At 38.7% G+C, this 13,772-nt stretch overlaps 1 protein-coding gene across 1 annotated transcript in view; it reads right to left on the bottom strand.

The window, feature by feature from the left end:
- Positions 1–2,860: 2,860 nt before the first annotated feature.
- LOC133645958 (ras association domain-containing protein 9-like) overlaps positions 2,861–13,772 on the bottom strand; it is a 17,726-nt gene continuing 6,814 nt past the window's right edge. Inside the window, exon 2 of the mRNA XM_062040884.1 lies at positions 2,861–6,274. Coding sequence (XP_061896868.1) covers positions 5,110–6,274 — 1,165 coding nt within the window. The 3' untranslated portion in view covers positions 2,861–5,109. The remainder of the gene's footprint in view (positions 6,275–13,772) is intronic.

The raw sequence follows: 13,772 nt of genomic DNA on the forward strand, positions 1-13,772 counted from the left end.
GCTGCCAAATAGCCCGCAGGCTCTCGAACGTGCCTCGGCTTGTGCCGCTCCATGATACGCGTCTTCATGCTCTGCAACCATCGGACGTCTTGGCGGGTCCTGTCGGACACGAGCCGTGCTGACGGACGACCACGAGGTTTTTCCCGCTGCTGGCGTGTAAAGTCACGTTTTTGCTTACTTGACCCTCCACAATAAGAGCGTCAGCCCCCTAACAGTTACCGGTGTAAGAGCTTTGAGGATCTTCACCGCCGCCGAGAGGAGGAGGAAGAAGAAGGTGGTTAAGATATTTTCATCTGGTGAAATTGATACCTTCCCCCAGCGTGGCCCCCCCACCCCCGACTGCCCGCAGCACAAAGACCAGTTTGTCAGTCGCGCGTTTGACAAGAAGACAACACTTTGGGAGTTAAAATGACTTCAATAATCATTCATGAAAAGAACACTTGGCTCACATTATCACTTTTATTTTGGTTTCGTTGTTTCCATTACGTCTAAAGTACAAGCTAAATCGGAGTCAGAATAAGGTAAAAAAGGTAAATAATAGGTAAGAGAAGGTAAAAAAGGGAAAAGAAGGTGAATGAACGTTAAAAAAAAGTAAACTGAAGGTGAATAAAATGTAATAAAAAGTGAATAAAGGGGAAAAGAAGGTAAATGGAAGGTTGAAAAAGGTAAACCTTTACAAAAAATGAAGAAAAAAAAAAAGTTAAAACAAGGTAAACAGAAGGCAAATAAAGGTAAAATATGGTTGATATAAAGTAAAGAAAAGGTAAAGAAAGTTAAATAGAAACTCAAGTAATGTAAATAGAAGGTAAAAGAAGGCAATTAAAAGGTAAATAAAAAGCAAATAGAAAGTACAGGAAGGTAAAATAGATAAATAGAAGGTACAAATTTACAAAAAGGAAAAAGAAGGCGAATAAAAGGTAAAAAAAGTTAAAATAGGGTAAATAAAAGGCAAATAGAAGGTTAGGGAGTCTGAGTAGAAGGTAAATAAAAGTTAAATATTTAAAGTAGAAACTAAATATATAAGGTTGATATAAAGTAAAGAAAGGGTAAAGAAAATTAAATAGAAGCTAAAGTAATGTAAATAGAAGGTAAATGAAGGTGAATAAAAGGTAAAAGAAGGCAAGTAAAAGGTAAATACAAAGTAAATAGAAGGTAGAGGAAGGTAAAATAGATAAATAGAAGATACACATTTGCAAAAAGGAACAAGAAGGTGAATAAAAGTAAAAAAAAAAGTCAAAATAAGGAAAATAAAAGGCAAATAGAAGGTTAGGGAGTCTGAATAGAAGGTAAATAAAAGGTAATAGAAGGTAAAATAATGTAAAACAGAAACCAAATATATACGGTTGATATAAAGTAAAGAAAAGGTAAAGAAAGTTAAATAGAAGCTAAAGTAATGTAAATAGAAGGTAAAGGAAGGTGAATAAAAGGTAAAAGAAGGCAAGTAAAAGGTAAATAAAAAGTAAATAGAAGGTACAGGAAGGTGAAATAAATAAATAGAAGGTACACATTTACACAAAGGTAAAAGGTGAATACAAGTTAAAATAGGGTAAATAAAAGGCAACTAGAAGGTTAGGGAGTCTGAATAGAAGGTAAATAAAAGGTAAATATAAAAGGTGAAAAAGGTAAATACAAGGTAAATAGAATGTAAGGGAGTTTATGAAACCGGAAACATCTTCGTTTTAACTATTTTCTCTAAAACACACATTGAGATTAAAAGTGTTTTATTTGATCTCTCAATCGAACAAACTAATCGATAGATTACTAAAATCATTGTTAGCTGCAGCCTTATATGTATCTTATTTATATGACGTTTTGCCAACGTATATATCAGTGTTAATCTTAATTACTTTTTATATTTGTCAAACTTAACTTTTAGAATTTTTTGGGGGGAAATCTTACCTTACTTTCTTGCCTTTTCAACTTGTCACCAACTCAATACAAAGTTTACCAACTTAAAAAAAACAAAAACAAAGATCACAAAACTTAATTGGAAAATGTTGCTTAATTTATTTATTTTTAAACAGTGTGCACCCTATTTATTAGACACACCTGTCTCACACCTTGTGTGTTGGCAGTGATGGACCAAACAACGCGCGTACAAAATGTCAAAAATGACCCTTAGGCGCCTCCTTGATAAGTAAAAAAAAAATTAGCCCCTCCCACCAGATTCACGTATCGTCACAAAAACCGCTGGAGACGTCCTTAATGACAGGACGCACGTAAAAGCCCCAAGGACCCATATTTGAAAACAAACAGGAAGTCGGTCATCTTGGTTTCCGTCGGCCATTTTCAGGCCAAAAAACAGAGTCGTACATAAACGAGCTCCTCCAAGGGACTTGGTTTAAATGAACCGCGATTAAAACGACAGATACTAAACAGATAGGCCATTATAAACTGCGAAAGAATTTAGCCTATGACACAGGATGTGGGCGTGGCTTGGCGCCAAACTTTGATCTGATGGTTCGCCACGAAACTTTTAACATTTTTAAATCGGCTCCAAAAATTCCGATCTTGATCATACTTGGTACAAATGATAACGATGACACCTTGAAGTTCTAGATGGCTCAGCACATATTCGTACCCATTCACGGTGGGCGGAGCCTGGCGGGAAAAAATCTAACCATCAGCGATCAAATTGTCATTACTTGACTGATATACGACTTTTTTTTTCGTCTGGAACTGATCATGACTAGCATTGTTATGTTTTTAATGTAGAACTTCAAAAATAGGAAAAAGGAGATAGAAACATTTTGAGCAGGCACTTTATTGACAATAACAGTCTGATAGCAGAAGGTAGAACAGACCTTCCAGAAATTAGAGGGTTGGTTGTTCCAACCCCCCCCCCCCCCCAAGACTTCTTGATGTGTGAATGTGAATGAATGTTGGGTGGTGGTCAGAAAGGCCATTGGTGAAAAATTGCAGCCAGTGTCAGTGTCTTCCAGGGCGGCCGTGGTTACAAATATATCTTACCATCAATGTATGAATTTTATTATTATTTATGGAGGGCCAATAGGATCTATATCTTAACTTTTTGTCAAGATACTGCGTCTAACTTCAGCTTTTGATTCACAAGCAGGCAAGCAGGCCCATAATAATACATGAAGAATAAGTATGAGGAATAATAAAATGGGCCGCATTGATTTGCATACGCCAGCAGGCCCATAAAAATACATAGTTTTTTTTGTGTTTTTTTTACAAAAGTAGTAAAAAATGCAAAATATAAATGGCATGTAATATAAACATGGAGGGATGTTACACACTTGGCTTTAAGTTTTACAAAAATAAATAAATACAATAAATTAATAGCCACACAAAATACTTTCTTGGCAGAAGAAATATTTCACATAATAATATTGTCTACTTAAGAACCATTTTATTTTCATTTGAATGTTTGAATTAGTTTATCTTCCTCTAGGGGTGTACAAGCAAACTTGATTCACATTCGAATCGCGATTAATTTTTATCCCAACTCCATGAATTGATTAACGTGGACCCCGACTTAAACAAGTTGAAAAACTTATTCGGGTGTTACCATTTAGTCGTCAATTGTACGGAATATGTACTGAACTGTGCAATCTACTAATAAAAGTCTCAATCATAATTTTAAAAAATCGATAATTTTTTTGAATTTTTTTATATATATATAGGTAATTATTATTACTACTTTCTTTTAAAGAATAATCCTTTTTTTTTAAAGCCGTTTTGAGGCTCTGTCTCTGTCTCTGTCTAAGAGCAAAGGTTGTAGGTTTAATGTACACAATTCAAAACGTAGTTACTCAGACAGTAATGTTTTTTACACGTTTATATGCGGGTATGTAGTTTTTTTTTAATGGAGAAAGACGTTAACATCTCTTGTTTTCGTGTCAGTATTTAAGATAGCTAGCGCTAGCTTGCTTCCCCAGGAAATGAGCAGAGTTTATATAAAAGTTTTATCAAATATGGTTTTACGATCATTTTGATTTAAAACGGTAATATTAACTGTTTAACATTATACCGTTTATCGTTAAAACCCTAGTGCCATCCATCTGGAGGTCATCTATAACGATATATTTGTTGTATATTTACAAACATATAAATAGTGAGTTTTAATATAAAACACTCAATAAGTAAAGTAACCAAGATTGTGATTTCGAGTGCTAATATTGCATATTTCAAGGATAAAAAATAGTTCAAACCTAATGATTAATTGGTGACTGTTCTTCTTCTGACTCAATGTTCTTTAAAGGGGTCATGTTATATTTTTTTCTACATTTAAGACACTTCCTTGTGGTCCACATACGATGTAATGGTGGTTCTTTGGTCCAAATGTTGCGTAGATCATCTTCAAGCATTTGTGGGCCGTCTTATTTACGCGCCGAAGTCTTCCTCCAGGCCACACCCACTCACTGCGTCTCCACCCCGTCAGCCATGTTGTAGATTTTAGTACTTACATATGGAGTCTACTGACAGATATAAGTTAGAACTATACGCTACTTTGTATTAGAAATGGCAACAGCGGAGTCTAGCCCCATCCTATCTTGCTGATTGTATCGTACAAAATGTCCTGGACAGAAATCTGCGTTTTAAGAACTGCGGCTTATTAGTGATTCCCAGAGCCCCAAAAAAGTCTGCGGGCTATAGAGCGTTTTCTATTCGGGCTCTAGTACTCTGGAATGTTCTAGCGGTAACAGTTGAAGATGCTACCTCAGTAGAAGCATTTAAGGTTTCATTTTATCTATGAATGTTCTCATTCATCCAGGTCTTTGTAATCTCAACTGGACTGTTTGGTTTGTCTTAGAAGACGTTTCGCCTCTCATCGGAGTAGTCTTGATTAAGCCCTTAATCACTCGTGATCAAGGGCTATAAAAATAACCTCTGATTGATGTACGAGCCAGTCTGCCCCTCAAGAGGATTGAGGAACAAGTAGGAGCTTATGGACTACAATGTCAGACTACAACCGGATAAAATATCCGACGAATATCCATGGTTTGATTTAAAATGTTCTGGATTTAATGCGGATTCCAAATACACAAAAACAGGAACCAACAGGTAAGAAAAGTTGGTTTTGCACAATATGACCCCTTCAATGTTTGTTTTGCATGGAGTCGAAAACGCTGTTAAGTCCTTTTGTCAGACGTCCGTGTCCAGTGGAGGATGAAAGTTTTGGCCGGGTGACAGCGAGTCCTGACTGTGTGTGGAACTAATGCCAGTGTCAGAGTCCGTGTCCGTCACGTCGGCGAGGGACGAGCCCTGCTTGACCGTTGCCGCCCGAGTCCCCATTTTCACGGCAACAGGCGCCTCCTCTGCGGCTTCGCCCATTTGCAGCAAGCCGAGCTGAGTGGCCAGCTGCCGGCACTCCTGATCTCTGGAGAGCAGAGAGGTCTCGGACCGATGAAGCTGCTTATCCACTTCCGCCGCTTGCCCACAAAGGGCCAAGCCCGCCAAGACGCTGCGTCTCAGCTCCGCCTGCATCCTCTCCAGATCGGCCAGCAGAGACTGGTCGGTCTCACGGTAGGTCCAGGAAGAAGCCTTCGCTTCTTCCCGCTCGCCTGCCATGCTCAGCTCTGCATCGATGTCGTGACTCAGTTGCGTGATGACGGCCTGGTGCCTCTGAAGCTGAAGCTCCAGCTGGTGGACGTCTTCACTGGCGTGCAGGAGCTCATCAAGCTGCTCTGGGTTTAAAGTGGATCCACAGTCCTCAAAAAACTCTTCTCCTTCTTTCTGCACCTGAAGCTGCGTTGTCTGGAAATCCAGATCCCTCATTCGCTGGATCTGCTCCTGGATGGTGTGGTCCTGGTCCAGAATGATCTGCACCATGTCCTGGATCTCCACTTTGCCGTCCTTGTGAATCTTCTCCAGCTTCCTGAAGACTTTCTTCACCACACGCTTCTGCTTGTCCACAGGCAGCATCTGAAGGTTCTTCACGCTTCTCACAGCCTTGCTGCTGCTTCTGCTCTTTGGACCCTTCATGGCCCGCGTGGGCACGAAGTCGCTGGTTTTGACCAGAACAAATTGGATGAAGGGTCTCTGGTCGCCCCAAGCGTTCCACAGCCTCAGAATCCTGGTGAGTGGCGGCAAGGCTCTTTCGAAACCCTTCCAGCGCTCCAGCAGACAAAAGTCTTTGGACTCTCCATGCAGGAGCCGCTTGCTCTCTGCGATGGATCTGTGATCGTCTAGTAATGCCTGAATGACGTCAGCACAGGTGGTGTGTTTGGTCACCCCACAGACGACCTTCTCTTCCTTGCAGACCGTCACCTGAATCTCCTTCCCCGTCACGACCTCGCAGTCTTTGGTCCTGAAACACCAAAACGTGAAACATCAAAGTCTACATACAGTTTTTACCTCCCTCAAGGAGGTTTGTCAGGAACTTTTACAGGCTACAGACATTTTCTTCTACAATGCATTGACCTTCACTTCTACTAAGACGTTGGTCCAAGAGGTCATCGAGCAGGAAACGACCTTCCCTCATTGCGTCTTGACGTTATTACATTCTTACTCATCAGTGATGACCGCCGCATGCGGTTTAAACCCTGAGAACATCATTACCTTTTCATCTGGACCATCAAAACCGACCAATATCCATTTTTCCCCACGAGCCTAATAGAGCAGCGCTAATGTCGCCGAGCTAATACACGCTAATCCAATAAGCAGATGACATTTGCAGACACTTCAACTATTGTTTGCTAGCGACACAAAAGACAAAATGTTTCTTAGGCCGCGGTTAACCTCCTTTAAATGTCAGCCGATGACAGGCTTTCATTTTAGGCTCTAACTAATACGAGAGAAAAAAAATTGGTTAAATGCATGATTCACATTTTTGTACAATATCAAAACAAGTAAAAGTGAGCTTTTGCTATAGTGTGCACTTGGTAGTGCACTATACAGAGAAATGTGTATTATTATGCAAACAAACCAAACAACATCTGGAACAAACCCCCCCCAAAACTAATGGATTTGAATGTGATTTCAACATTTTTCTGGTTCTAAATCTTTTTTTGGGGGTTTTAAAGCTTTTTCTGAAATGCAATTTTTTGGGGGCTTTGAAAATCCTTTTTTGATTGCAAAATTTTTGGGGCTTCGAAAATATTTTTGGTGGGGTTGCAAATCTTTATTTGGATTGCACATTTTTTAGGGGGGTTGCAAATAATTTTGTGGGTTGTAAATCTTTTTTGGGTTGCAAAACTCATTCTTTTCGTTTCAAATTTTTTCTTGGTTTCAAATCTTTTTGAAGGATGGGAATTGCAAATTTTTTTTGAGGTTACAAATCGCTTTTTTCTCGGGTTGCAAACCTTTTTTTGTGAAGGGGTTGCAAAACATTTCTTGTTTGCAAATCCTTTTTTTGGCAGGGTTTCAAATCTTTTTCTGGATTGATATTTTTTGGGGGCGTTGAAAATGTTTTTATGGATTGCAATTTTTTGGGGGCGTTAAATCTTTATGGATTGCAAATTTTTGGGGCGGTTGCAAATATTTTTTGGGCTTGCAAATCTTTTTGGTGGAGTTGCAAATATTTTTTTGGGGCGGTTGCAAATCTTTTTGGGGTTGCAAAAGTCTTTAGTTTAAAATTTGTTCTTGATTTCAAATCTTTTTGGGGATGCACATTTTTTGGAGGTGGCAAAAAAAAAGTTTTCGGGTTGCAAATCTTTATTTGAGGGTTTGCAAATCTTTTTTTCTGGGTTGTAAAACATTTTTGGGGGGTTGCAAATTTTTGTGGGCCGAACATTTTTTTTGGGGGGTTGTAAAATATTTTTGGGGATTTAAAAAAAAAAAAAAAATTCTCACAAATTTTTTGGGTTGTGAAATCTATTTTGTGGGGTTGCAAAACTTTTTTGGTCACAACTTTTTTTTTTTTTGGTTGCAAATAGTTTGTTTGGGTTAGTGTACTCCAGTAAACGAGCAATATCAGTGGTCCGTTAGTTTATCAAAGTGCGGTTGACTTTAAACAGGCATATCCGATATCAGCAATAAAAAATCTAAAAAATCGATAATCTAATCTAATATTTTCGATATAATGTTTGAAAAAAGCAGTCCTGTAATCTATTTACTTGTGCAAAGCTGGACAGTCAGTTAACATCTAAATGTCCTCCAATAAACACACAATGTGTTCCATTTTACTAAAGTAATTTACAAAAAGGTAAACATGCTATGAGCTAGCAGCTACACAACAGCTAAGCACACACTATCACACAAGATAGACATATCTATGCATCTAAATAGTACAATACAATGTAGTACTATTGTAGTAGCACACACATAGTAGTATTTAGTGAGTACATAGTCAGTTGTGTGCCGTTAGGGCCAGCAAGGCCTTCTCTGCTGGCCTAACTTAAATCACGATTATAGATTAATACAAGTTCATTTGAATCTACTTTCCATAAAGTATCCATCATATTATATGCATGTCTTATTAGGCTCCAGTGTTGCTTGTTTTTACGTTAAAGCTTTTATCCCATCAGAATTCAGCTAGCTTGTTGCCAGCGCTGTATGAATTCTGCCGGATAGACAGTTGATAGACAGTTGCGATAGCCAATCAGATCACAAGTTGTTGACAGTAGCCCATCTAGGTAGCCTTACGCTAAACGTGACTGTGATTGATATTTTCACTTGTCACTCCCAAGTGAGAATCCAATCACAAGTTGCAATTTGCTAAAAGCAGGAAGGGGCACCGGAGCCACACCCGGCAAACAGGGAAATCATCGGTTCTCACTTTTTAAACTCACAAAGAAAAATTCAAATATGTTATTTTTTTTAATTTTTCCACATGTAATATGTTCTCTACAATTATTTTAATTCTGACAGTACCACGTAAGGTACGTTTTAAATGCTGATTCATTGATTTTTAAATGTGCCGAATAATGGTATTTAGTACACTGTTGAGGTAATTCAATATCCAGTAGTCCACAAGTGTGTTTCTGTATAGTATTTCTCCAGCCGTGGTCATGTGGTGACATAAATGATGGTATTTTGAGGGGTATTTATTAAAGTTGGACTAAGTAGGACATCACTGAAGGCCTAGGTGGGAAAAGCACAGCCCGCCACTGTACATAGTTGATTTACTAAGAACTATGAGTGTAATACTAATGAACTGCTAAGCTAGGTCGCATGCACACAGGCCTAAATAAATGTACATATTTGTAATATGTACGTGACGTGTATGTCGTTCTCGCATGTGTAAGTTCCAGACGAGTCAGCTTAAAGGTAACTTTACTGTAAATAAATGTAGTGTTCATTGAAGTGTTTCCAGAATCAGACAACCACAGACGACTATTTATCTTGGAGGCGCCGTGTGTGTGTGTGTGTGTGTGTGTGTGTGTGTGTGTGTGTGTGTGTGTGTGTGTGTGTGTTCACTTGTTAGGATGAAACACAACCAACCCTGTGAAGTGTTCAGTTTCCCACATGGACGCAAAGCAAAGTGGTGAACAAGTGGTGAGGAATGTCGCGGGGAAACAACGATGTCCGTTAATGATTACGCGGAGCCTCAAAAGTGAGATCAGCGAAGTAAAAAGTGGAGATAAACTCTCCACAAACAAATGATGCACGACTCGGACGTTCGGCAACACCAACAAGGGGACTTTTAGAACGTTTCACAAGGCTTAGAAAAGCAGTGAAAATAACTTTGTAGTTATTATGAACAGTCTAAATTTGTCTTAAAAAGTTCTACTTTATTTCTTTTCTTTAGACACGGCGATGAATAAACCCAGCAACATCCATTTTTAATGGTACATGTTTTGTGGAGTAATTATGAATAGATCATATTTTTGCACTATCAAGGAGTGAAGAAAGAAAATAATATATTATGGCTTAAAATAAATTTTTTTGTTTACACATTTCTTCTCCCTTTTGGCACTTAGGGGCACGGCACAGCAACTCTCCTCCTTTCTGATTGGTTCCTTTAACGGGAGATAGGATGCACTTACCGTGCCTAAGACGCAAAAAAAAAAAAAATGCATACTGGAAAGAGTATTGTCATATATGAGATATATGTTAATATATATTATGAATGAAAAAACATTAAAAATAATGCCGGCAGATGAAAATATGCAACTAATTTTGATCAGCCCCTTAAGTCATCCGGCTGCTCTAAAACTATAAAAGGATGTTGCTGAAAAAACAATGTGTGTAATATTTTGAATGTGCTGACAGACACAGAACATTCTCTGTCAATCGTTTTTTTGTGTCAATTTGCGCGTACTCCTCAGCTGTGCTAAATACAACGCTAAATAGTGAGGAGTGTTGATAAATCATAATGCGCGTGCTAAATATTTATATTTGCATGTTCTCCTCCCAGTATGGTGTGGACGTTTTGAAGATCAGCAATCCGCTTTGCACGTGTTTTAGTACACGGAAACAATGGTGTGTCCAAACTACGGCCCCCGGGGCCAAGTGCGGCCCCGCCGACGACTTTAAATTGGCCGGCGAGACGTCATGAGTTTAACAGGATAGCGTTAATTTTAATAGTCTTATCACTTTGTCGCCACCTAGTGGATAAACGCAAGGTTTTTCCCGGTCAGTGACCTTTTACGTGTGCGCGCGAAATGAGTCCGCGCGCGCAGAGAGGTGACAGTTTTTACGTGCGAAGATATGGACATAATAGGTTTATTAACCACTGTTACGTTTTTATAAATAAGCATTTGTGCAAATTAATGTGCAGCTGTTACTCCTTTTGTCTTATTCATGCTCTAATTTATTTAAGTTTCAGCGTTTTTCCAGTCACTCTGCACTGCAGATGGCTTAATTGTGTTACAATTATTTCAAATTAATGGTCATGTTGGATTTATCCGCATTAAAGCGTTCAGTTTGACAGCACTCATTTTGTGATATTAATATCCGGGTTGATTTATTTATTTTTCTTAGAGATGTCCGATAATGGCTTTTTTGCCGATATCCGATATTGTCCAACTCTTAATTACCGATTCCGATATCAACCGATACCGATATATACAGTCGTGGAATTAACACATTATTATGCCTAATTTTGTTGTGATGCCCCGCTGGATGCATTAATAATAATAATAATAATAATGGATTAGATTTTATATTGCGCTTTTCTATTATTAGATACTCAAAGCGCTCACAGAAACAATGTAACAAGGTTTTCCAAAATAAATCAACTCAAGTTATGGAAAAAAAAATGCCAACATGGCACTGCCATATTTATTATTGAAGTCACAAAGTGCATTATTTTTTTTAACATGCCTCAAAACAGCAGCTTGGAATTTGGGACATGCTCTCCCTGAGAGAGCATGAGGATGTTGAGGTGGGCGGAGTTGAGGTGGGGGTGTAGGGGGCAGCGGGGGGTGTATATTGTAGCGTCCCGGAAGATTTAGTGCTGCAAGAGGTTCTGGGTATTTGTTCTGTTGTGTTTATGTTGTGTTACGGTGCCGATGTTCTCCCGAAATGTGTTTGTCATTCTTGTTTGGTGTGGGTTCAATGTGGCGCATATTTCTAACAGTGTTAAAGTTGTTTATACGTCCACCCTCAGTGTGACCTGTATGGCTGTTGACCAAGTATGCTTGCATTCACTTGTGTGTGTGATTAAAAAAAAGTCATAAATTTTACTTTTTGAAACCGATACCGATCATTTCCGATATTACATTTTAAAGCATTTATCGGCCGATAATATCGGACTGCCGATATTATCGGACATCCCTACTTTTTCTGCATCAGCAGGTTATGAACACGTTGGCCCCAATATTAGAGAGCCGAAACATGAGCGGTGTCTCTAACATTATAAATCAGGAGTGCCCAAACTTTTTGACTTGGGGGGGGGGGGGGGGGGGGGCGAACTGGGCCACAAAAATGCGGTTTACCTATACATATATATGTGTACATATATGTATATTAACACAATTAGATATATAATTAATATAACTGGATTTAAAGAGTATGTGAAAGTTCGACTCCGACCTTGTTTACTTCCGTGACGACCTTCTTAAAGTTTTGTAAACAATCAGAAACATCAAGCAGCTAAAATGTGCCAAACATGAGTACATGTGGAGAGTGTTTTGCATTTTTCCCATCATGCTTTGTAATGATGTAATGAGTGTAATTTAGATTTTTTTTTTTATGGTGAATGGATGTTTTTCTTTTTTTTAAATACTTCATGTCTGTTGAGATTTTGTGTTGGTTGGATTTTTCTTTTCTTTTTTTCCGCTCTATGACTAGGGGAGGTTGTTTGCATTTGGGTCATATAAGTCAATGCTGCGCACCACAATGCAGAGTATAATTAGAAAAAAACATAATACTGTACCAGCATTAAAATAATTAAAAGTTAAAGTACCAATGATTGTCACACACACACTAGGTGTGGCGAAATTATTCTCGGCATTTGACCCATCACCCTTGATCACCCCCTGGGAGGTGAGGGGAGCAGTGGGCAGCGGCGGTGGCCGCGCCCGGGAATCATTTTTGGTGATTTTACCCCCAATTCCAACCTTTGAACTTGAACTTTTATAATGAATAAAATCTCCCTGCGGGCAAGATACCTTATGACTCATGACGTCTTGCGGGCTAATTTGAATATGTCGTTAATTCGAAAATGTCAGCGGGCCGCACTTGTAAAAAGCATAAAAATAATAATGATTAGGGTTGGGCGATATAATGATATCAGTATATATCAAGACAGGCACGCAATAGATAACAAAAAACGCATTTGATAAAACGTTCGATCATTTTTTTCCTTCGTTACAGGAAGCCAGAAGTTGCGTAGCCACACAGTACCACACCACCTTAGCCGTGCTCACCCTTTAGAGCACAGCTGTGACTTCCTGCCAGTTAACCTGCAGGAAATAGTTCTTATCAGGATTCTCTTTGTTTACATTTTCACACTTTATTAAGCATCTCTTACATATTCCTTGCTTTTGCACCTTCATTTAAAAAACGTATTAAGTGTTTAATGATATTTTACTATTTTGTTGACATTGTTTCCCATTCTTGTGTTGACCACCTTAGCCGTGCTCACCCTTTAGAGCACAGCTGTGACTTCCTGCAGTTAACCTGCAGGAAATAGTTCTTATCAGGATTCTCTTTGTTTACATTTTCACACTTTATTAAGCATCTCTTACATATTCCTTGCTTTTGCACCTTCATTTAAAAAACGTATTAAGTGTTTAATGATATTTTACTATTTTGTTGACATTGTTTCCCATTCTTGTGTTGACCACCTTAGCCGTGCTCACCCTTTAGAGCACAGCTGTGACTTCCTGCCAGTTAACCTGCAGGAAATAGTTCTTATCAGGATTCTCTTTGTTTACATTTTCACACTTTATTAAGCATCTCTTACATATTCCTTGCTTTTGCACCTTCATTTAAAAAACGTATTAAGTGTTTAATGATATTTTACTATTTTGTTGACATTGTTTCCCATTCTTGTGTTGACGTTTCCTTTCTGCCTTGATAGCTGAGGGCATTATAATCAGAGGAAGGTTATGCTTCAAATAAAATATATTTTTTCTCCTGGTTCTTATTTTCCACCGGTCATAAAACACGTCAATAAATATCGATATGGACCGATACCAAACACTTGTATCGTGATACGGTTTTCAGCCATATTGCCCAGCCCTAATAATAATAATAAGATATAGTAGGCAGCTGATCAGGAAGAGGGTACAGTGAGTGAGGGAAACACCTGTGTTTGTCCTCCCATCACAATCACCAACATCCTGTAGCACATAATCACACACACTGGCCCGAGGGAAGCGAGACAGGAAGTAGAAGAATGTCCCTCACTCTGGGCGTCCACCTATTTGTTCTTCATTCTAATTGCAACGTGTGCTTTACTTTACATATAACGAGTA

This window comes from Entelurus aequoreus, linkage group LG03 (genome assembly GCF_033978785.1).
Source record: "Entelurus aequoreus isolate RoL-2023_Sb linkage group LG03, RoL_Eaeq_v1.1, whole genome shotgun sequence".
NCBI classification, from domain to species: domain Eukaryota; kingdom Metazoa; phylum Chordata; class Actinopteri; order Syngnathiformes; family Syngnathidae; genus Entelurus; species Entelurus aequoreus.